The sequence below is a fragment of the Cervus canadensis genome, chromosome 9, assembly GCF_019320065.1.
Source record: "Cervus canadensis isolate Bull #8, Minnesota chromosome 9, ASM1932006v1, whole genome shotgun sequence".
Taxonomy (NCBI): domain Eukaryota; kingdom Metazoa; phylum Chordata; class Mammalia; order Artiodactyla; family Cervidae; genus Cervus; species Cervus canadensis.
Window position 1 is genome coordinate 81,027,183 of NC_057394.1, and position 21,492 is coordinate 81,048,674.

At 48.2% G+C, this 21,492-nt stretch overlaps 1 protein-coding gene across 1 annotated transcript in view; it reads right to left on the reverse strand.

Moving 5' to 3' along the window:
* Nucleotides 1–945: 945 nt before the first annotated feature.
* ATP8A2 (ATPase phospholipid transporting 8A2) overlaps nucleotides 946–21,492 on the reverse strand; it is a 448,688-nt gene continuing 428,141 nt past the window's right edge. The window contains exons 36-37 of the mRNA XM_043478109.1: nucleotides 11,214–11,305; nucleotides 946–6,370 (exon numbers count right to left, since the gene is read on the reverse strand). Of these exons, the coding sequence (XP_043334044.1) occupies nucleotides 6,273–6,370; nucleotides 11,214–11,305 (190 nt within the window). The 3' untranslated portion in view covers nucleotides 946–6,272. The remainder of the gene's footprint in view (nucleotides 6,371–11,213; nucleotides 11,306–21,492) is intronic.

A 21,492-nucleotide genomic window follows, 5' to 3' on the forward strand; every position in this document is an offset into this window, starting at 1 on the left:
GACTTCTGGGGCTGTGGATGCTTTCCCGAAAGCGACATGTTGTGCCTGCAGGGACATGAGTGGTCTCGTGACGCTCTTGAAAATAATGTCAGTTCTGTGGTTGGTCGGGTTCATTGACATGAAACAGAAGAAGAGCACACACATTTATTTAACATTCTTACGTGCACATAGGAGCCTTCAGGAGGAAAATGAAGACCCCAGCAGCTCATCTACTGTTTTACGGAAAGAGAGATTGTGGGACGTGAGTAGGAAATTTAAGGGGGGAACTTGTGGAGGATCAGGGTTATTTCACAAGATGGTCTGTCCATGCCTCTGACTGTCTCCACACCCATTTCTGGTGGCAAGAACGTCCTTCTCTTCATGATGCAGGGAGGGAGGGCCCCTTTCTCACAGAGATACTGGGGCCTGACTGTCGGTGGAAAGCGGGGGTGGGGAGCCCTTCCCGCACCTGCTGTTTCGCAGGCGCCTTCAGCTCAAAGTCCTCATTATGCCAAAGCGGTCGCTCTCCGGATGCCGTGTTTGGACCCTCTTTCAGGACAGTGTCATGACTTCACACTTGACAACAGAATCTGAACTTCCCACATCTCAGTTTGCAAGGGAACTGGGATGGACCAAAGGGAATGAAGTGATTGAGAGAGAAGGGCTTCCGTGCACAGTCTGCCCCTTTGCCTGGTCAGTCTGGCTCAGGGAGGCCTCTCGGACCTGCTTCTCATAAAGGGGGCCTGGCCTCCCACTCATCTGCAATTCAGATCGCTCTGCACGCCCGCCGTTTACAGCGATTCCAGGCTGTCAGCTCAGGAGGCAGAGCATGCGTGTGTGTGGATGCGGGGGTGTGTGTGTAGTCTGTAGCGGCTGACAAAACCTCTGTGTAATAGGCCAAAGTCCCTATGGCAGGAGCTGCTTATTAGTGGGAAAGAAATTCACAAATACAGCCCAGTCCAATCATTTACTTTAACAAAAGATTTATTTGAAACAGGTTTGTGCAGACATACACCAGTCAACAGGATTGATCAAAGCCACACATCACTACATTTTCCAACCCCCCCTCCCCAAAATACCAATAAATGCCCTTCATTTGTATTCACTCCACGAGTAACCCCTGGCTCCCCTGTTCTGGCTAAAGACTGCTGTAATTTAACAACCAGAGGACGTTAATAGGACATGAGGACGGTAGTAAGACTTCTAGAGGGGGAGGACAGGACCCCTATACTCCAGAGAAGAGCTGCCTACTCTGCTGGGAGCCAATTAAGCTAGCTCCCCCCTCCCTGTGCCCCCTTCCCTCTGCATAACCAGATGAAATCTCCCAGCCAAATGCCATCTCAGCAGTGGCAGCACAGATGTGACAATGGAAAGGAGAACACGTGGCTTTGCCCAAGTGAAGGAGACACTGCAGGGTGGCACGTTCAGACCACAACCGGAAGGGTGACCTGTCAGGGCTGTAGGCCCTGGGGGCAGGGGGACTGGGGGTAGCAGCCCAACACACCTCCCAGCTCAGCCACCCGGGAGAGGGCAGGTGGAGTAAGAGCGACTGGACTTGGGTTGACTTTATTAATGGAAAACCGCAAACGCATTCCCCTGTGCAGGGACCTCGTGGGGCGGAGGGAGGCCCTGAGACAAGGCAGGTTGTCTTTCTGTTCTGTACCTGGTGTCTCCTGCTCTGCCTGTAGCTGCACGCCCAGCCGTCTCAGGACCCCGGCTGGCTCCGGTCCTTCGGAAGGAAGTGGGTTCACATCCTGACCCTCAGGCGGACCCCCTCCTGCTGGCCCTTTCTCCACACTGTCAGGCTGGCTTGTGAGAGGCTCTTGAGAAGGCTCTCTTGACCCCGGGTTTCCCCGGGCAGGGTTATTTGGATAGCGCCAGTCTTTCCACTTGCTTCTTCCTCTTCCGTCATAAATCAAAGCCACCTGACACTTTGTTCCCGGCTTTTAAAATGCACAGGTCTCCTTTCTGTGACCAGGTCAGGAGAAATGCTGATGGGCTAATCTCGGGAGCGTGTTTTTCTTGGTCTGATGCCTGGGAGTAGATATCGCTAAGGCAACTCGGACGAGAGATTGTCACTTGAAAATGAGCCGGCCTGGGTGTCAGAAGAATCGCTCTCTTGTCTCCTTCCTGTCCACCCCCCCCATCAGGGGAGCAGGGGGCTCTGCTGGGTGACAGGTATGGGCTCTATGTGGTGTGGGGACAGAGGGGCGCGCGCCCCTCCTCCACTGCTGCTTGTTTCACAGCTCTAGCCGCTTGGAGCTGCTGTGGGCTCCCAGGGCTTTCTTCTCGCCGAAAGGATTCCCGTGTAGACCCAAAAAACCAGAAGCCCTTTAAACAGCCGGAGCTGGAGGTCTGGCATTAAATGAAGCTCTTGTAAAAAAGAGTGGAGGCGTGGGCTGCTGGGCACTGGAGGATACAAGAAAAACTCAGTGAAGAGTCTGATACGTCGAGTATCATGGGTCCCTTCCTTTTGGGAACACTTGTTAATTTGTCATCACATGGGATCTCAGGTCCTGACCTCTAAGACCCATTGGAAAATCTTCTAACTGTCCTCTTAGTTCTTCAAGATGGAAAGATGGCTAATATGAGGCAAAATAATTTTCCCCCAAGACTTACAGAGACCAAGAACAGACTTAAAACCATAGAGCCTCTGCTGTATTGCTCTATTTTTTGGGAAGGGATGCTTTATTTTCACTGTCTCCATCACTTGTATATTTTCTAATTTAAGCATCTGCATGAAGAAATTGTTTAATGAATATGATGGAGTGGGGGGTGGCATCCTTTAACTTGACCTGATAAACTCTCTTCTTTGCTACATTATTTCAGGCTCTGCTTAACCAGTTTCCCTGTTAAAATTCTTTATGGCTCCCAGGAAATAAAGGCTACATTTCAAATGCTGAGCCTGAATCACCCTTGAGATACTTGGGGACAGTGACCCTGGGCAGTAATTCAAACCCTGGCTGAAATGTGTGTAGTTCTTTCACATGTTCAAAACTAAAGACCACCTTATCTTAGAGCAGAGCTTTGAAAACATTCTATTCAACCTGTGGTCCAGAATGTAAATCTCTAGGAGTGGGACTATGATAGAAAATTCTCTTCTTTATGGTTCAAAAAGATAAAGGGTCATTGTTATAACAATGAGATGATAGACTAGAGCTTTCTTTAAAGAAAATTCAACCATATAGTTGATAATATTATGTCCATATGCATTTTCAGATATTAGTTACTTATACTCACTTTTTCATGATTCACAGTTTCTGGACAAGTGATTATAGATTTTCACTGCCAGCTCCCTACAGCAAGACCTAAAGCCTTGTCAGGGGAAAGCAAAGACCAGCAGAGCTCTCAGCTGTGGTCCACCAAAGCCCAGGCTTCCATGTTAGGGTTTCACTCCAAATGTTAAAGGCACAGCATCTCCTTTCTCCAAAGCACAGGGTTTTGTTGTTGTTGTTGTTGTTGTGTGTATGTGTGTTGGGAGATGGGAGAATGTAACACTGGTCAAGAAGTCTGAAATATTCTGCCTAGAGACTAGAGCCATCAGTGACACCCAAACACTATGACCAAGCCCCCAGACTGGTGATCACAGGCTAATCCCAACAGCCCAGCAGAAATGGCTGATTTCTTCTGCTTTCTCATCTTCTCCTCTCAGACACCCACCCATGCTTGCCGGTGCAGAGCTAAGAGCTGGGGAGGCTACTCTCTTCTGTCTACAGAGGTTCAAACGCACATCAGCAGTCTGGGTACCAGGCTAACCCAGCACTGGGTCCGAGTGGGATCTGCCATTTTAGCCCAATCAAATGTCAGGCCCTGCAGTGCCGACCTGCTGGCCTGTGTCACGTTCCGTGTGGCAGAGTGACAAGTCCCAGGTGGCATCTCCACGGAGCTGACAGCGTGGAGCTCAGTCGGCCCACCCTGCTCCCAGGGAAGGGCTTGTGTGCGACACTCTGACCTCAATTTAAAGATAGGACAAACAACACAGCCCGAGTCGCCCCAGCTGAATGTCATGCATCTCACACAGTGACAGCTGCTCCTCCCGGACACCCAGTTTAGTCATTTGGCTACAAGATATCTTAATCGTGGGAGAGAATAAATAGAAAGGCATCTCTCTAGTGCTTCCTTCTCTGTGCGTCTTTCATGACTGCAAAGGCTGTTTAGTCTACTTCTCAAGAGAGCTGGAAAATATACTTCAATCTCAGAAAACTCGGAACTGTATTTCAACGTGAAAAATGAAAACCATAAAGCCCTAAAAAAGTGCACGCAGTAATTCGCAAATCTGATTCGGAAGGCTTCAAGAGCCAGCCAAATGTTTGACAAAAAAATTGAGTTTGAATTCCCTTTTCCAACCAGGCTTAGTTCCCAGATGACACCAAACTGTCCTGGGTGCCTAGCGCAGCTCAATCCAAAGGTTCAATTCTCCTCTGTATTTAGGACTTCCTCCTCCTGTGTGTGAAGGTGGGACATCTGCCTGACTTTGTGTGTTAATTACAGGCACGTATTTTGTTGTGATTCCTGCTCAAGGGTCCTCCACCTCTCCTCTCTCTGGTTGCCCTAGTGTTTAAAATGTCTCAGACCTTGGGAAGGGAGAAGGGGCAATTTTCCTAACCTCGCCTGTTTGCTGTGCTGTTCTGCTTGCCCTGGAGCCCTCTCTGGGCTCTCATCACCTCTCCTTTTCTGTAAGCCAGGCAGATTATACCCTAAATGATCTCAATGCCCAATCAGATGCGGATGCTCTGAAAAGAAGCCGAGGAAGCAAAATGCCCCATTGTTTTATTTTGTAATTTAGCACGGCCCTCCCCAGGGGAACTGTGTCGTTTTAACCAGCAACAGCTGCCCAGAAGTATTGATGTTACACCATCCAAATAGCTGGTTTGGCAACAAAGCTGCAAGCAGGGGACATGCCTCCAGGCTGGTTCCAGGTGGTGCCTTCCCGCCTGAAGGCACCTGGGTTTTGTCCCATTCAGAACTTGGACACGTGGCCACCCCAACCCCCACCCCCCCACCCCGTGTTGGAATCAGGGACCCTCCTATTCAGACAGCTGCTTGCATCTAACACGGGCAGGATAGGAAGGAAAATCTGTCCAGGTAAGAAAGGCCGCTTGCTTGGAACACCTGGAGCTCTGTTCAATTAAGACTGCAGGCCTGTGGACACTGTAGGCTGATCATGACGACTATCTGGGCTTTGGGCTTGATTTCAGAATTCTACTGCGATTTGCAGGAAAAGCGTCCTCCTTCGGTGTCTCTGCCGCCACTCCCCTGCAGTTGCTGTCTTCCTCTGCACCTTCAGGGACCCTCACTAGGCTATTTATCCTCCCAGAGTCTGGAGCGACTGGTGTGTTCCTTTGCTGGGGAGACGTGCTGTAAATTTACTCAAAATCCAAAATGTGCTCTGAACTCCCAGGAGAACGAGTGTGGGTTCTAATTTAAGCAGGTGCCAAGGTCCAGGGGTCTGGAGGCCAGAAAATGAGGTTTGCGAGCCTGAGCAGAGCAGGCAGGGCTCCATCAAGTCCACATCACCCTGACCCGCAGGCCTCCTTGTTGCCAGAAAGAGGAAGATAAACACTTGGAATATATGTAAATTGCTGTTTCTTTAGATAGAGAAGAAGGGGGGTTTCTTGCATCCGTTTCTGAATCTGGGGGAGAAGGAGGGAGGGTGAGGGTCGGAGCGGGTGCCCGCAGCTGCCATGCACCAAGCGCAGGGCCAACCATGCAGCAGGACTTTTTGGGGTGCCCGGCCAGGAGGCCGCCGGGCAGGAGGGGTCAGGAGACTGTGCGGACCCTGGCGGTTCTGCCCTGCTGAGACTGTGACTGAGATTCCAAAAGTTCTTCTCAGGTTTACCACCCAGATACCTATGTTTATGACTTCATTGCAATCAAGATGATGATGCCAACTTCACACAAACACAGGGGACATCAAAGCCAGCGGGCTGTCCACCTTGAGGGAAGGTTCCGTGCAGCCTGCGGAACAAACCTGCGGGTATCCGACCCCCGAGCTGGGCTCCTCACGCAGCATGAAAGCCTCTCCCTGTTCTCCCAGAGCCACCTGGACGGATGTGTAAATACTGGGGAAACATAATGGTTTTAATTTCACACCTCACAGCGCACAGTTGAACGTTTGAACAAGAGTCTGGCGAGCACGGCGGACGAGCAGGGAGGGCGTGGGGCGCCCCGGCGGCCCGGGTCCAGGCTCGCCAGGGCACGGAGCGAAGGAATGGGCTAAGGCCACAGGACGTGTTGCGGTGTTTTGGCTGCTGCCATGAGTCTCTTCTTGCGCTCCGGCGGGAGGCAGCGTCCTACTTCTTCCTGGATTTCTGCTTCGTGGTGTCATAGGCGCGAACGATTTCCTCCTGAGTCACGGCTCCGTGTTCCTCCTGGGAGAAGGCGTACCCATCTGCAAGAGAAGCACAGGGGCCGGTGAGGAGGGGCGTTCAGAGCAGCTGCATTTGTGGGGAGAGACTGCGGCTCTGTAGCCTTGGATGGGGGTCCAGGGCCCTGTGACCCCCGTGAAGGGGTGGGTGCTGACGCGGCTGGGCAGGGCTCATTTAGCGCAGCCTGTGAGGCATCATCTGTGGGTCACTGGGCCATGGCTGCACTTTCCCACCACCCATCAAGGGGAAAGGTAAGTCGTCCTGTGCGGGAAACATCCCAATGCGCCCCGAGCCGCAGGCCAGTCGGTAATTCATGAAGCCGTAAACACACTAACAGGAAAGGCTGGCAGAGCGCACATGGTGCTGGGAGCCTGCCTGGCTGACGTGCACGGATCTGGACCGGTAATAAATTACAGCGAGTGTGTGTTCGTGTAAATAAAGAAAAAGATCACTAGATAAAGTTGAGGAGTTTAATGATTGGCCCAGTGGCTACATAAAGACTAGATTTTGCAACCAGTACCAATAACGATTTTTTTCTTTTTCTTGGCCACAAAGCTTGTGAGATTTTAGTTCCTCACTCAGGGATTGAACCTGGGCCCTTGGCATTGACAGCCTGGAGTTCCTAACCACTGGATCCCCAGGGAGTTCCCACTTCCAATGATGATGACAGTAGACAATTATTAAATGCTATGTGTCTCGGGCACTGTTGTATGTATTATGCTAAGCACACATGGCTTATTTCCTCCTCCTGACAGCCCTAGGAGACAGGTGAGAGCTCTTCCCATGTCACAGGTGGGGAAACTGAGGCACAGGTGATGTCATTTTTCCCAAGGTGGCAGAGCTGGGAGTCAAGCCCAGGCAGGGCCCACATTCCCCTGCAGCTCTGTCCTGTGTTCCTGGGACGGAGTTTGCATTCCCAGCCCGAGGCAGGACACTCCTCCTAACCAGCCTTTCCCACTGGAGGGACATTTGTAAGCCTGCCTCTCTGCTTACCGACCCTCCTGGGTCAGGGGTCCAGAAACGCCCCACAGCCAGATAAGACGTTCTGAGCAAAAGACAACCCAGGCCAGAGCCTGCCTCCCATCCACACGTTTATGACTTATCACTGGTGCTGTTATCTCATCATATCCTTTAAAGGAGAACAAGAAATCAGGAGTTTTGTCTGTGTATCATCCTGGGTTTCTTTTTTGTTTGAATTTTTATTTTATATTGAAGTATAGTTGATTCACAGAGTTGTGTTTTGGGTGGACAGCACTTAGTTATACATGTGTTCAGTTCAGTTCAGTTCAATTGCTCAGTTGTGTCCGATTCTTTGTGATCCCATGGACTGCAGCACGCCAGGCCTCCCTGTCCATCACCAACTCCCGGAGTTTACTCAGACTCATGCCCATTGAGTCGGTGATGCCATCCAACCACCTCGTCCTCTGTCAACCCCTTCTGCTCCAGCCTTCAATCTTTCCCAGCATCAGGGTCTTTTCAAATGAGTAAGCTCTTAGCATCAGGTGGCCATAGTATTGGAATTTCAGCTTCAACATCAGTCTTTCCAATAAACACTCAGGACTGATCTCCTTTAGGATGGACTGGTTGGATCTCCTTGCTGTTCAAGGGGCTCTCAGGAGTCTTCTCCCAGTTCAAAAGCATCAATTCTTCGGTTCTCAGCTATCTTTATAGTCCAACTCTCACATCCATACATGACTACTGGAAAAACCATAGCCTTGAGTAGATGGATCTTTGTTGGCAAAGTAAAATGACTCTGCTTTTTAATATACACGTGTATCTATTCTTTAAGCTCTTCTCCCATTTAGGTTATTAGGGAATATTGAGCAGAGTTCCCTGTGCTATAGAGTAAGGTCTCTTGTTTGTCTATTTTATATACAGTCGTGTGTACACGCCCGTCCCAGTCTCCTGTCCTATTGCTCCCCCCTACCCCCATACCATGAGTTTGTTTTCTGTGATTCTGTTCCTGTTTTGTAAACAAGTTCATTTGTAGCTTTTTTAGATTCTGCATGTAAGTGACATCCTATGATATTTGTCTTTCTCTGCCTGACCTACTTCACTTAGTATGTAAGTGCCGCTCCCCCACCGGGGGAGGCAGGCAGCCACAGGTCTCTCCATCCTAAGCTGGCTGTCCCCCCGCCCCACCTTTACAAGGGATCTGGAGCCCAGAGCCGGGGCCCCAGGTGAGAAGGGCTGGTTCCAGTCCTTGCTTGGCCACAGAACTGGTGCTCTTTAAGGTTTTGGTCTCCTGGATTTACTCTTCTGTAAAATAAATGGCCTGTACCAGATGAGGCCTCCACCTCGAGTCTTCCATGCGGGCACCAGCACGGGCCCTTGGCTGGCAGTGCCCAGGCCACAGAGCCCTCTCCTGCAGGCAGAATTGCTTCTACCCTTGGCGTCCCCAGCGGAGGCCTCCACTCCAGGTCAGGAACCTAGGAGCCTGACTTGACAATCAGCCCAGACAAAACAATTGGTAACTGTGTTTTAATGCATCTTCTCCAGTGGTGGATGGGCTGGAGTGAAGGGGACTTGCTGAGAGGTACAAGTAAACATTGCTTGGGAATGTCCTGTCGGGAAGAGGACCTTAGCGTCTGGAGTGGTCTACTCCCTGTTCCAGGGGAAGGGCTGCAGCCTTATCTTTTATTTCGTGTTTTCTGTTCAGACCTGCCTGTGCCTGGGGGACTCAGTTGCAGTGCCCTCCTGGGCTCACGGGAACAGGGCCATCTGGTGGGGTAGCTTGGCTCCTCGGGGGTGGGAAGGGTTTCCAGGGAAGCTTCTGGTCAGACAGCAAAGCTATTCTCCTGGAGTCCCCTCCACCAGCTTCCCCGGGGGCATCCACCAGGATGTTCTCAGCCTCAACTGAGGCTAAGTGGACTTGCAGAAAGAAAGGATGGCGGTCCTAGGAACAAGGGTGCTCTGTGACTCAAATAAGCATTTTCCTCTTGGAAACCCGGCCTGGGAGGGGTTAGACCAGAACCACCAGGACAGTAACCACCCAGCCAGCCTCTGCCTGCCCAGTATGACCAAGATTCCCCATCGCTCACAGCTCCTTCCAGATGAACAGGTAACTGCCATCTGCATTCAAACGGGGAAGGGGGGAGCCCTGGCTCTTAGCATTTCCCATCATCATTCATCTCCAGGAAGTCCTGAGAGCCGGGAAGGAATGCTGGGGGCCTGGAGAACACACTTAATGGCTGGTGCATTGGCTTCCTTGACCTCAGCCACGGCCGGGACCCGAGGACAGCGTTCAGGTAGGTGGGAGGGCAGACACACTGCTTAGTTGTTTTGTCTTCTTCTGGTAGAACATTTGGGGAAGTCCATAAAATCAGGTCATTTTTTCATTATTTTGGAATAAAATGTCCCTTAAGTAGCATTCCTTCAACGCTGAGCTCTGATAACATCTTAGGGAAAGTAGCTGTTTCCTGTCTGGAAGAGTCCTCACAGCAGTAGAATGTGGGAAGACCAGGGGGACGGTAAAGAGATCAGACCGGCCAGGGAACACTGAGCTTGGGCTGCGGACACCATGTACGTGCGGTCCCCGGGAACAAGTGCTCCAGGACCTGGGCTCCTGGTTTCCTGGGAACACTGAGGCCGGAGGCTGCTCCCGATGCAAGATGGTCTTCTCTGGGGGTGGGTGATGAGAACACCCCCTTGTCCATCAGGGTCTTACTATTAGTTGCTGACTGTCTTTAAAACATGGTGTGATTTTAGCAGTTTGCCTATGTTTTGTACTTGTTCATTAGAAAAAATTTTTTTTGTCCTTCAAAATATGGAGAATTCAGAAAACAATTCTTAGTTATTTTAAGAGCCTTTCCGGTTGTTGCCAGACAACCGCACAGGTCTTTAAGTGGTCTTTGCTCTCCTGTCTGTCCTTTCTCTGGTCGGAGGCTCCACAGCACAAGACCTGTGTTTATGGAGCCAGTGCTCCTGTTCCTCGTGGGCTGTGCACCGCCCATCATGCGGCCTCACAGACTGTGTAAGATGGACATCATTCCATTTTTCCCCTCAGGTGAGAAAATAGACGTTCAAAGAAATATGGAAGTGGCTCAGACTTATTCAATTAGTGGCAGAAAAGTAATACCTAGCATTTATCAGACTCCTTACTGTTAGGCTCTGTGCCAGGCCCTCTGTATGTACAACCTCAGAGAATCATCCCAGTAACCCAAGTATGTTCTCACGTCCTCTCTGATTTACAGGTGTAGAAACAGAGGCGTTAACTCACCTGAGGTCACAGAGGGGCAGAGATGGGACAGGACTGCAGGCAGCCCGGCTCCAAGTTGCGACCCCAAACCTGGGAGCCCACCATCCCGCCTCCTCCAGACTCACCCTCTCGAGGATCAGAGGCCCTGGCTGGGCTCTGGAGCCCCAGGCAGTGCTGGATCAGTTGCTGCGCTGATCTGAGGCTCGGCCAGGTGTCCTGAGGCAGGTAAGCCCACCACCTCCCTGAGCTCCATTCCCTCTGAACTCTCGTGTCTCCTGCTCCCCTGGCCTCTGGCACATCCCCGTGGACCCCACTTGGCAGAAACCAGGCCAAGCCTCCACTTGCAGGGCCAGGGGAGGCAGGGGCTAGTGATTGTCATTGCTTAGTTTGCCAAGAGCACGGGGCCATCCTTGGAGGGCACCAGGCAAAGGCAACATCACTTCCATCTTAGAAAGAATCTGACTGGGAGGCTGACACACAGATCTTAACCATATCCAAGTTTTAAGTTTATGGACCATGTCATTCAGACACTTGACTAGGTCCTGGGGAATTACCTGCCATCTGGCTGTCCCTGCCAGGGGCCAGGTACACCAATTCTACTTTCCTATGTGGGGCTCCAGCCTGGCCGTAGGCTCCTCCCATCCCCCCTGTCCCGGGGGGCTACTCACGTGGCATGGACTGCTGGAGGGAGCTGCCCCGGAAGAGGGTGGGTGGCGTCTTCCTGCTCAGCCTCTTTAGCAGCCGGTCTCGCTCGTTCATCCTGGGGGCACAGCACACATGGTCAGTCTCCGGCCCCGTGGACACCTCCTTGAGGTGCTTGGAGGGCGACTTCAGGTTGTAAGATGAAACAGACCAGGAAGAAGCTGCCCCCATCCAGAAGAATGCCCCATCTCACCAGCCGCCCGTCCACACAGATGCTGCCTGCTGCTGCTCGACCCCGTGAACTGGGTCCTCTGAAAGCGGCCCTGTGTCCGGCCCACCCTGTGCAGGACACCTTGGAGCCCCACCAGCCTCACCCCGGAGGGGACCAGAGCTGTGGCTCTGGTGAATGAAAACCCTCCATCCCCGCCAGGCCTGGAACCTCCCCCAGTACCCTGGGGACCCAGCAGGAAATGGATTCTTTCTGCAGAACCTGATGCTTCTCTAGAACCACAGTGAACACCAAGGTGCATTTTCTTTGAAAACATATGGATTAGGAGTTCTGCTTCTCCAGACATGATCCCCTCCAACGCTGCCACTGCTGTGGGGAGACAGAGGCCCCCCTGAGGACAGCTGGGTTTTATGCTTGCAGATCAAGGTGGGGGGTACTCGGGGTGGTACAGTGCCCTGACTTCCTCCTGTTGGGGGGACGTCACCAGGCTTTCCTCAAGAGATCACGGTGTACAGAGCTGCCCACGCCGTCTGTGATGGCTAGACTGGGCCCCTCCAGACTGCACCTGTGGGAGCCCCAACCCTCCAGGATGCCAGGATGGGCCTGGATTAGGAGAGGGGGCTTTTAAAGAGCTGATCAAGTTCAAATGCGTCCCCTGGTGGCTCAGACAGTAAAGAAACCATCTGTAACGCAGGAGATCTCGGTTCACTACCCGGGTTGGGAAGATCCCTAGAAGAAGAGAATAGCTACCCACTCGAGTATTCTTGCCTAGGGAATCCCATGGACAGAAGGGCCTAGCAGCCTATAGTCCACGGGGTTGCAAAGAGTTGGACACGACTGAGCAACTAGTGTTAAGTTCAGATGGAGTCGTTGGGGTGACCCTAATCCAATCTGACGGGGTCCTTATGAGGAGAGGCAATCAAGACACACATACACAGAGGGACGACCAAGTGAGGACACAGTGAGGAGACTGCCTTCACCTACAAGCAGAGGAGACCACCTCTGGAGGAACCAGCCTTGTAGACACCTCGCTCTGGGACTTCTGACCTCCAGAACCATGAGAAAACACTGCTGTTGTTTAAACCATCTGCTGAGTGGTACTTTCTATGGCAATGCACACAGCCCCCTCCCCAGCCCCCAATCTGCTCTGCCCCGCTTCCCACGATGGAAGTTGTAGGAGAAGCCGAGGTTGCCTGTGGTCCAGGCCTGAGCCCAGGGCCCACTTCATGCTCCCCCAAGGGCCTATGCGGAGGGAGCAGGGCCCAGCTCCTCTCCATAGACCTACGAGCTGAATTTCACTGTGCACTAAAGACTTCAGTGTCTGATTATCTTGGTTGGAAGGACGAGCCTCAGCCTGCGCACCTCAGGAAGACATCTAATGAGGACACACGCTTCCCTCTCCCCTCACACTGGTTCTCCCCGCCCTATCGTCTTTCCTTCCAGGGAAATGAACTGTCCTGGGCCCTCTGAACCACCACCCTGAGCCACAGGGCTGAGCAGATGCACAATCCGCAGCTCCCAGACTCTCTGGGGTGATAGCTGGTTGTCCAGAAAATGAATAAATCACCAGGCATTGCGGTCTTCATGCAGGTATGCTGATCATGGTGCTTGGTTATTCGTCAGCTTGACTTACTTTCACACACACACTCAGACACAGTCTCCACTTGCACTCTTGTACCAAGCCCTACAAGTGTTGGAAAAGCTCAAGACAGAAAGGGGTATAAGAATAATATTTACCACTTCCAGCATTCTGCTATCTATATATGGTTTGAAAGTCACCTACTCAAGAAGACAGGAAGAAAGGTGAAGAAAACACAATCAAATATTTGCTTTGGTTAATTCTGCTTAATAATAAGAAAAAAAAGAGTACAGCTTACTTAGGAAAGAATAATTTAGGTCTAAAAAAGAGAACTCTTGATAAAATATTACAAACCAAATTCAGCAGTATAATGAAAGGATTATATAACCTTACCAAGGGCTTTCCTTGTGGCTCAGTCAGTAAATAATCTGCCTGCAATGCAGGAGACCCAGGTTCAATCCCTGGGTCAGGAAGATCCCCTGGAGAAGGAAATGGCAACCCACTCCAGTATTCTTGCCTGGGAAATTCCATGGACAGAGGAGCCTGGTGGGCTTCTGTCCATGGGGTCGCAAGAGTTGGACACAACTTAGCGACTAAACTTACCACCAACAACCTCACCAAATGGGATTTATCCCCGAATGCAAAGGTGGTACAACATACAAAAATCAATCAATATAATACACCACATCAATAGAATGAAAGAACAGTATCAATGATCACCTAAATTAACACAGAAAAATCATTTGACAAAGTCCAATGCCCTTTCATAATAAAAATACTCAGCAAACTAAGACAAGAAGGGAAATTCCTCAACAGAGCATTTATGAAAAACCCACAATTAGCATCATACTCTGTGGTGAAAGACATCTCTCTCATGATCAGGAACAAGACAAAGCTGTGTTGTTTTACCACTTCTATTCAACAAATTTACTGGACATTCTAACCAAAGCAGTTAGCTAAGATTCCAACAACTTTTTTTTTTAAATAGAAATGGAAAAGTTTATCCTAGGATTCACATGGAATTATAAGGGGCCCCAAGTAGTAAAAAGGATCTTGAAAAAAGAACAACATAATTATTGAACTCATACTTCCTGATTTCAGTTCAGTTCAGTTCAGTTGCTCACTTGTGTCCGACTCTTTGCGACCCCATGAATCGCAGCATGCCAGGCCTCCCTGTCCATCACCAACTTGCGGAGTCTACCCAAACCCATGTCCATCAAGTCGGTGATGCCATCCAGCCATCTCATCCTCTGTTGTCCCCTTCCCCTCTTGCCCCCCTGATTTCAAGATTTACTATAAAACTATAAGTGAAAGTGAGTCACTCAGTCGTGTCCAACTCTTTGTGACCCCAGGGATTATACAGTCTATGGAATTCTCCAGGTCAGAACACCGGAGTGGGTAGCCATTCCCTTCTCCAGGGAATCTTCCCAACCCAGGGAACGAACCCAAGGTCTCCCACATTGCAGGCAGATTCTTTACCAGCTGAACCACAAGGGAAGTCCAAGAATACTGGAGTGGGTAACCTATCCCTTCTCCAGTGGATCTTCCTGACCCAGGAATTGAACCGGGGTCTCCTGCATTACAGGCAGATTTTTTAACAACTGAACTACCAGGAAGTCCTAAAATTTATAGACATATAAATCAGTGTAGTGTAGTTAAGAGCCCAGTAGTAATCTTGTACATCTATGGTTGGCTGACTTTTGGCCAAGGTACCAAGACCATTCATGAGGAGAAAAAAGTCTCTTCAGCAAATGGGTCTGCAGTAACTGAGGTTGAGCTCTTACCTGCAATCACATGCAAAAAGTATCTCAAAATGGGTCGAAGACCTAAATGTAAGAGCTGTGGTTGTTATTCAGTCACCCAGTCATGTCTGACTCTTTGTGACCCCATGGACTTCAGCACACCAGGCCTCCCTGTTACTGTAAGAGCTAAAACTATATAAATCTTTATATGGATAAAAATTAAAAGATTTATATATATATATATCAGTTCAGTTCAGTCACTCAGTTGTTTCCGACTCTTTCTGACCCCATGAATTGCAGCACGCCAGGTCTCCCTGTGCATCAACAACTCCCAGAGTCTACCCAAACCCATGCCCATCGAGTCGGTGATGCCATCCAGCCATCTCATCCTCTGTCGTCCCCTTCTCCTCCTGCCCCCAATCCCTCCCAGCATCAGGGTCTTTCCAATGAGTCAACTCTTGGCATGAGGTGACCAAAGTATTGGAGCTTCAGCTTCAGCATCAGTCCTTCCAGTGAATATTCAAGATTGATTTCCTTTACAATGGACTGGTTGGATCTCCTTGCAGTCCAAGGGACTGTCAAGAGTCTTCTCCAACACCACAGTTCAAAAGCATCAATTCTTAGGCGCTCAGCTTTCTTCACAGTCCAACTCTCACATCCATACATGACCACTGGAAAAACCACAGCCTTGACCAGACGGACCTTTGTTGGCAAAGTAATGTCTCTGCTTTTTAATATGCTATCTATGTTGGTCATAACTTTTCTTCCAAGGAGTAAGCATCTTTTAATTTCATGGCTGCAATCACCATCTGCAGTGATTTTGGAGCCCCAAAAAATAAAGTCTGTCACTGTTTCCACTGTCTCCCCATCTATTTCCCATGAGGTGACGGGACCAGATGCCATGATCTTAGTTTTCTGAATGTTAAGCTTTAAGCCAACTTTTTCACTCTCCTCTTTCACTTTCATCAAGAGGCTTTTTAGTTCCTCTTCACTTTCTGCCATAAGGGTGGTATCATCTGCATATCTGAGGTTATTGATATTTCTCCCAGCAATCTTGATTCCAGCTTGTGCTTCTTCCAGCCCAGCATTTCTCATGATGTACTCTGCATATAAGTTAAATAAGCAGGGTGACAATATGCAGCCTTGACGTACTCCTTTTCCTATTTGGAACCAGTCTGTTGTTCCATGTCCAGTTCTCACTGTTGCTTCCTGACCTGCATACACGTTTCTCAAGAGGCAGGTCAGGTGGTCTGGTATTCCCATTTCTTTCAGAATTTTCCACAGTTTATTGTGATCCACACAGTCAAAGGCTTTGGCATAGTCAATAAAGTAGAAATAGATGTTTTTCTGGAACTCTCTTGCTCCAATGGATATTGGCAATTTGATCTCTGGTTCCTCTGCCTTTTCTAAAACCAGGTGGAACATCTGGAAGTTCATGGTTCATGTACTGTTGAAGCCTGGCTTGGAGAATTTTGAGCATTACTTTGCTAGTATGTGAGATGAGTGCAAATGTGGGGTAGTTTGAACATTCTTTGGCATTGCCTTTCTTAGGGATTGGAATGAAAACTGACCTTTTCCAGTCCTGTGGCCACTGCTGAGTCTTCCAAATTTGCTGGCATATTGAGTGTAGCATTTTCACAGCATCATCTTTTAGGATTTGAAATAGCTCAACTGGAATTTCATCACCTTCACTAGCTTTATTCATAGTGATGCTTCCTAAGGCCCACTTGACTTCACATTCCAGGATGTCTGGCTCTAGGTGAGTGATCACACCATCGTGATTATCTGGGTCATGAATATCTTTTTTGTACAGTTCTTCTGTGTATTCTTGCCACCTCTTCTTAATATCCTCTGCTTCTGTTAGGTTCATACCATTTCTCTCCTTTATTGTGCCCATCTTTGCAGGAAATGTTCCCTTGGTATCTCTAATTTTTTTGAAAAGATCTCTAGTCTTTCCCATTGTATTGTTTTCCTCTATTTCTTTGCATTGATCATTGAGGAAGGCTTTCTTATCTCTCCTTGCTATTCTTTGGAACTCTGCATTCAGATGGGTATATCTTTCCTTTTCTCCTTTGCCTTTTGCTTCTCTTCTTCTCACAGCTATTTTTAAGGCCTCCTCAGACAACCATTTTGCCTTTTTGCATTTCTTTCTCTTGGGGATGGTCTTGATCACTACCTCCTGTACAATATCATGAAACTCTGTCCATAGTTTTTCAGGCACTCTATCAGATCTAATTCCTTGAATCTATTTGTCACTTCTACTGTATAATTATAAGGGATTTGATTTAAGTCGTACCTGAATGGTCTAGTGGTTTTCCCTACTTTCTTCAATTTCAGTCTGAATTTGGCAATGTGTTCATGATCTGAGCCACAGTCAGCTCCTGATCTTGTTTTTGCTGACTGTATATAGCTTCTCCATCTTTGGCTGCAAAGAATATAATCAATCTGATTTCGGTATTGACCATCTGGTGATGTCCAGGTGTAGAGTCTTCTCTTGTGTTGTCAGAAGAGGGTGTTTGTTATGACGAGAGTGTTCTCTTGTCAAAACTCTATTATCCTTTGCCCTGCTTCATTCTGTACTCCAAGGCCAAATTTGCCTGTTACTCCAGGTATTTCTTGACTTCCTACTTTTGTGTTCCAATCCCCTATAATGAAAAGGATATCTTTTTTTTTTTGGTGTTAGTTCTAGAAGGTCTTGTAGGTCTTCATAGAACCGTTCAACTTCAGCTTCTTTAGCACTGCTGGTCGGGGCATAGACTTGGATTACTGTGATACTGAATGGTTTGCCTTGGAAACGAACAGAGATCATTCTGTAGTTTTTGAGATTGCATCCAAATACTGCATTTCAGACTCTTGTTGACTATGATGGTTACTCCATTTCTTTTAAGGGATTCTTGCCCACAATAGTAGATGTAATGGTCATCTGAGTTAAATTCACCCATTCCTGTCCATTTTAGTTCACTGATTCCTAAAATGTCATTGTTCACTCTTGCCATGTCCAATTTGCCTTGATTCATGGACCTAACATTCTAGGTTCCTATGCAATATGGCTCTTTACAGCATCAGACCTTGCTTCTATCACCAGTCACATCCACAACTGGGTGTTGTTTTTGCTTTGGTTCCATCTCTTCATTCTTTCTGGAGTTATTTCTCCAATGATCTCCAGTAGCATATTGGGCACCTACTGACCTGGGGAGTTCATCTTTCAGTGTCATAACTTTTTGCCTTTTCATACTGTCCATGGGGTTCTCAAGGCAAGAATATTGAAGTGGTTTGCCATTCCCTTCTCCAGTGGACCACGTTTTGTCAGAACTCTCCGCCATGACCCATCCGTCTTAGGTGGCCCTATATGGCATAGCTCATGGTTTCACTGAGTTAGAGAAGGCTGTGGTCCATGTGATCAGATTGGTTAGTTTTCTGTGGTTGTGGTTTTCAGTCTGTCTGCCCTCTGATGGAGAAAGATAAGAGGCTTATGGAAGCTTCCTGATGGGAGAGACTGACTGAGGGGGGTAAACAGGGTCTTGTTCTGATGGGCGGGGCCATGCTCAGTAAACCTTTAATCCAATTTTCTACTGATGGGTGGAGCTCTGTTCCCTCCCTGTTGTTTGATCTGAGGCCAAACTATGGTGGAGGTAATGAAGATAAGGGCGTCCTCCTTCAAAAGGTCCCACGTGTGCACTGCTACACTCAGTGCCCCCAACCCTGCAGCAGGTCACTGCTGACCCACACCTCTGCCAGAGACTCCTGGACACTCATGGGCAAGTCTGGGCCAGTCTTTTGTGGGGTCACTGCTCCTTTCTCCTGGGTCTTGGTGTGCACAAGGTTTTGTTTGTGCCCTCCGAGAGTCTGTTTCCCGAGTCCTGTGTAAGTTCTGGTGGCTCTATGGTGGGGTTAATGGCGCCCTCCTTGAAGAGGGCTTATGCCACACCCAGGTATAAAAACAAAACAATGCCATTAGCAGCAAAATGGATAGACCTAGAGATGATCACATCAACGGGGGTAAGTTAGACAAAGACAAATACCATATCACTTAGATGGGGAACCTAATAAAAATGATACAAAGGAGCTTAGTTACAGAACAGTCTCACAGATATCAAAATCAAATGTAAGATTAACAAAAGGGAAACTTGGGGAAAAGTGATAAATTAGGAGATTCGGATTAACAAGTACACACTATTATATATCAAATAGATAACTAACAAGGACTCACTGTACAGCACAAAGAACTCTACTCAGAGTTCTGTAATAATACACATATAAAGCATACATATAAATACATATATATATAACTGAATCACTTTGCTGTTCACTTGAAACTGATACAACATTGTAAATCAACTATACTCCAATCGAAATTTTTTTAAGAAAGTGAAAGGACAACCACAGAATGAAAATATTTACAAATCAAGTATCTGGTAAGGGCCTAGTACCCAGAATGTATCAATAATCCCAACACCACAGCAAAAAGACAGACAAACCAAACCAAAAACAGGCAAAGGATTTGGATACATTATCTGAAGAAGAAACACCATGACCAATGAGCACCTGAGAAGATACTCAACATCATTAGTCATTAGGGAAATGCTAATCAGAACCACAAAGGGAAATGCTAATCAGAACCACAAAGAAATAGCACCTAGCATCTACTAGGGCAGCTATAAGAAAAACGAGAACAGATAATGACAAGTCTTGGAGAGCACGTGGAGAGATTAGAACGCTAGCACATTACTGGTGGGCCTGTAAAATGACGCGGCCATGGTTCTTCAGGAACTTCAATGTGGAATTGCTATCTCAACTGGCAGTTCCACTCCTAGGTTACATAACAGCCAAAAGAACCAAAAATGGACTCATACCCTTGTACACCAATGTCTGTAGCAGTGTTATTCATAATAACAGTCCAGATAGATATCTATCAATTGCTGTGTGGATAAACAAAGTGTGGTCTAGTCATACAATAGAATATTATTCAGCCACAAAAAGGAACAAAGGACTGACACATGCACAACATGGAAGAACCTCGAAAACCTTATGGTGAGTGAAAGGCACCAACCCAGTAGGCTACGTCTTGTCTGGTTTCATTTATATGAAGTGTCTGGAACAGGCAGCTACACAGAGACAGAAGAGTGGGTGGGGACTGCAGCGGGGAGTGGAGGGGGGGAGGGGGAAGGGGAAGGGAGCGGGGAGGGTCTGCTCAAAGCATCTGAGGTTTCCTTTTGGGGAGATGAAAATGTTCTGTAACTAGACAGGGGTGAGGGCTGCACAGCGGGTGAATGTACTAAATGCCACTGAAATGTACACTTAGAACGGTAACTCTTATATACAGAGTAAACAAGGTCCTATATTGAACTATATTTCGTATCCTGTGATAAACCATAATGGAAAAGAATATGGAAAAATATATATGTATAACTGACTCATTTTGCTGTACGGCAGAAATTAATGCAACATTGTAAACCAACTCTACTTCAGTAACATTTTAAAAAATAAAACTAAATTTAAAAGGGGGCTGGCTTCTGAATGGAGCAAAATTCCCTCTCCTCACCTGAAGGGTTGGTAATGATGTCCTCTTTATGGGTTATCTTCCCCACCGGAGTTGGGAGGGGGAATGGAGTCTAGTGCTTGTTTGACCTTTGTCCGTTGCAGCTTAGGCAGAGATACTGCCTGAGCTCTATCCCCACTGTGGAAGGTGCAGGGAAACACCAGTGACGGTGGCGAAAGCCCATCTCATGCAGCCCCTCAGGCAGACTGCTGCGAAGCCGGCACATCCCGGGGGAGGTGGTTGGTGTGCTCCAGTCTCAAAGAGCAGCAGCAGGATGGAGCAGAGAGCTGGCAAGTGTTATTCGGGGGATAATAAACCTATGCCCACGTGTCTGCCGGGAAGCTGCTCCTGCTAGAACCACACACGCATCACTGGTGCAGAGCAGACCATAGAGAGTACAGCAAGAACCATGAATCTGCTTTAGATCTTGTCAAAAGTTGACACTTTCCAACTGTGAGGCTGGAGAAGCAAGGAGATCAAACCAGTCAATCCTAAAGGAAATCAACCCTGAATATTCATTGGAAGGACTGATGCTGAAGCTGAAGCTCTGACACCTTGGCCACCTGATGCAAACAGCCAATTCACTGGAAAAGACCCTGATGCTGGAAAAGATTGAAGGCAGGAGGAGAAGGGGATGACAGAGGGTGAGATGGTTGGATGGCATCACTGATTCAATGGACATGAGTTTGAGCAAGCTCCAGGAGTTAGTGATGGACAGGGAAGCCTGGCATGCTGCAGTCCATGGGGTCGCAAAGAGTTGAACACAACCGAGTGACTGAACAACAACAGAAGTTACAGCTGGTAGGAATCACAGCTGACGCCACAAAGCAGCCAAAAAAACAGGTATTTTTAGAAACTTATTTTTAAATGACTGCGGGACTGTCTTCAAAACATAAATCTGATGTGTTCCTCAAGATAAAAGCTAATCCAAAGTCCCCTTACCTTCAGGTAGGGCCAAGCATCTACCCAGCTAGCTGACTGTTGAAATTAGAACCCACTTTTAAAGATCCCCAGGGAATGAAACTTCATGGCCTCAATTGGTAACTTATTTGGCTCATTATAATCTTAACATTAGGAAATGAGAAATTTGGGGCTCAATCATATTCCAGACTTACCCAGGCCTTTGTAGGATTAAAAAGTAAAAATCCTAACAAAATAACAACAAAAAACCCTCACCATAGTTAAATACACTTATGTAATGAGGGAAAAATCACAA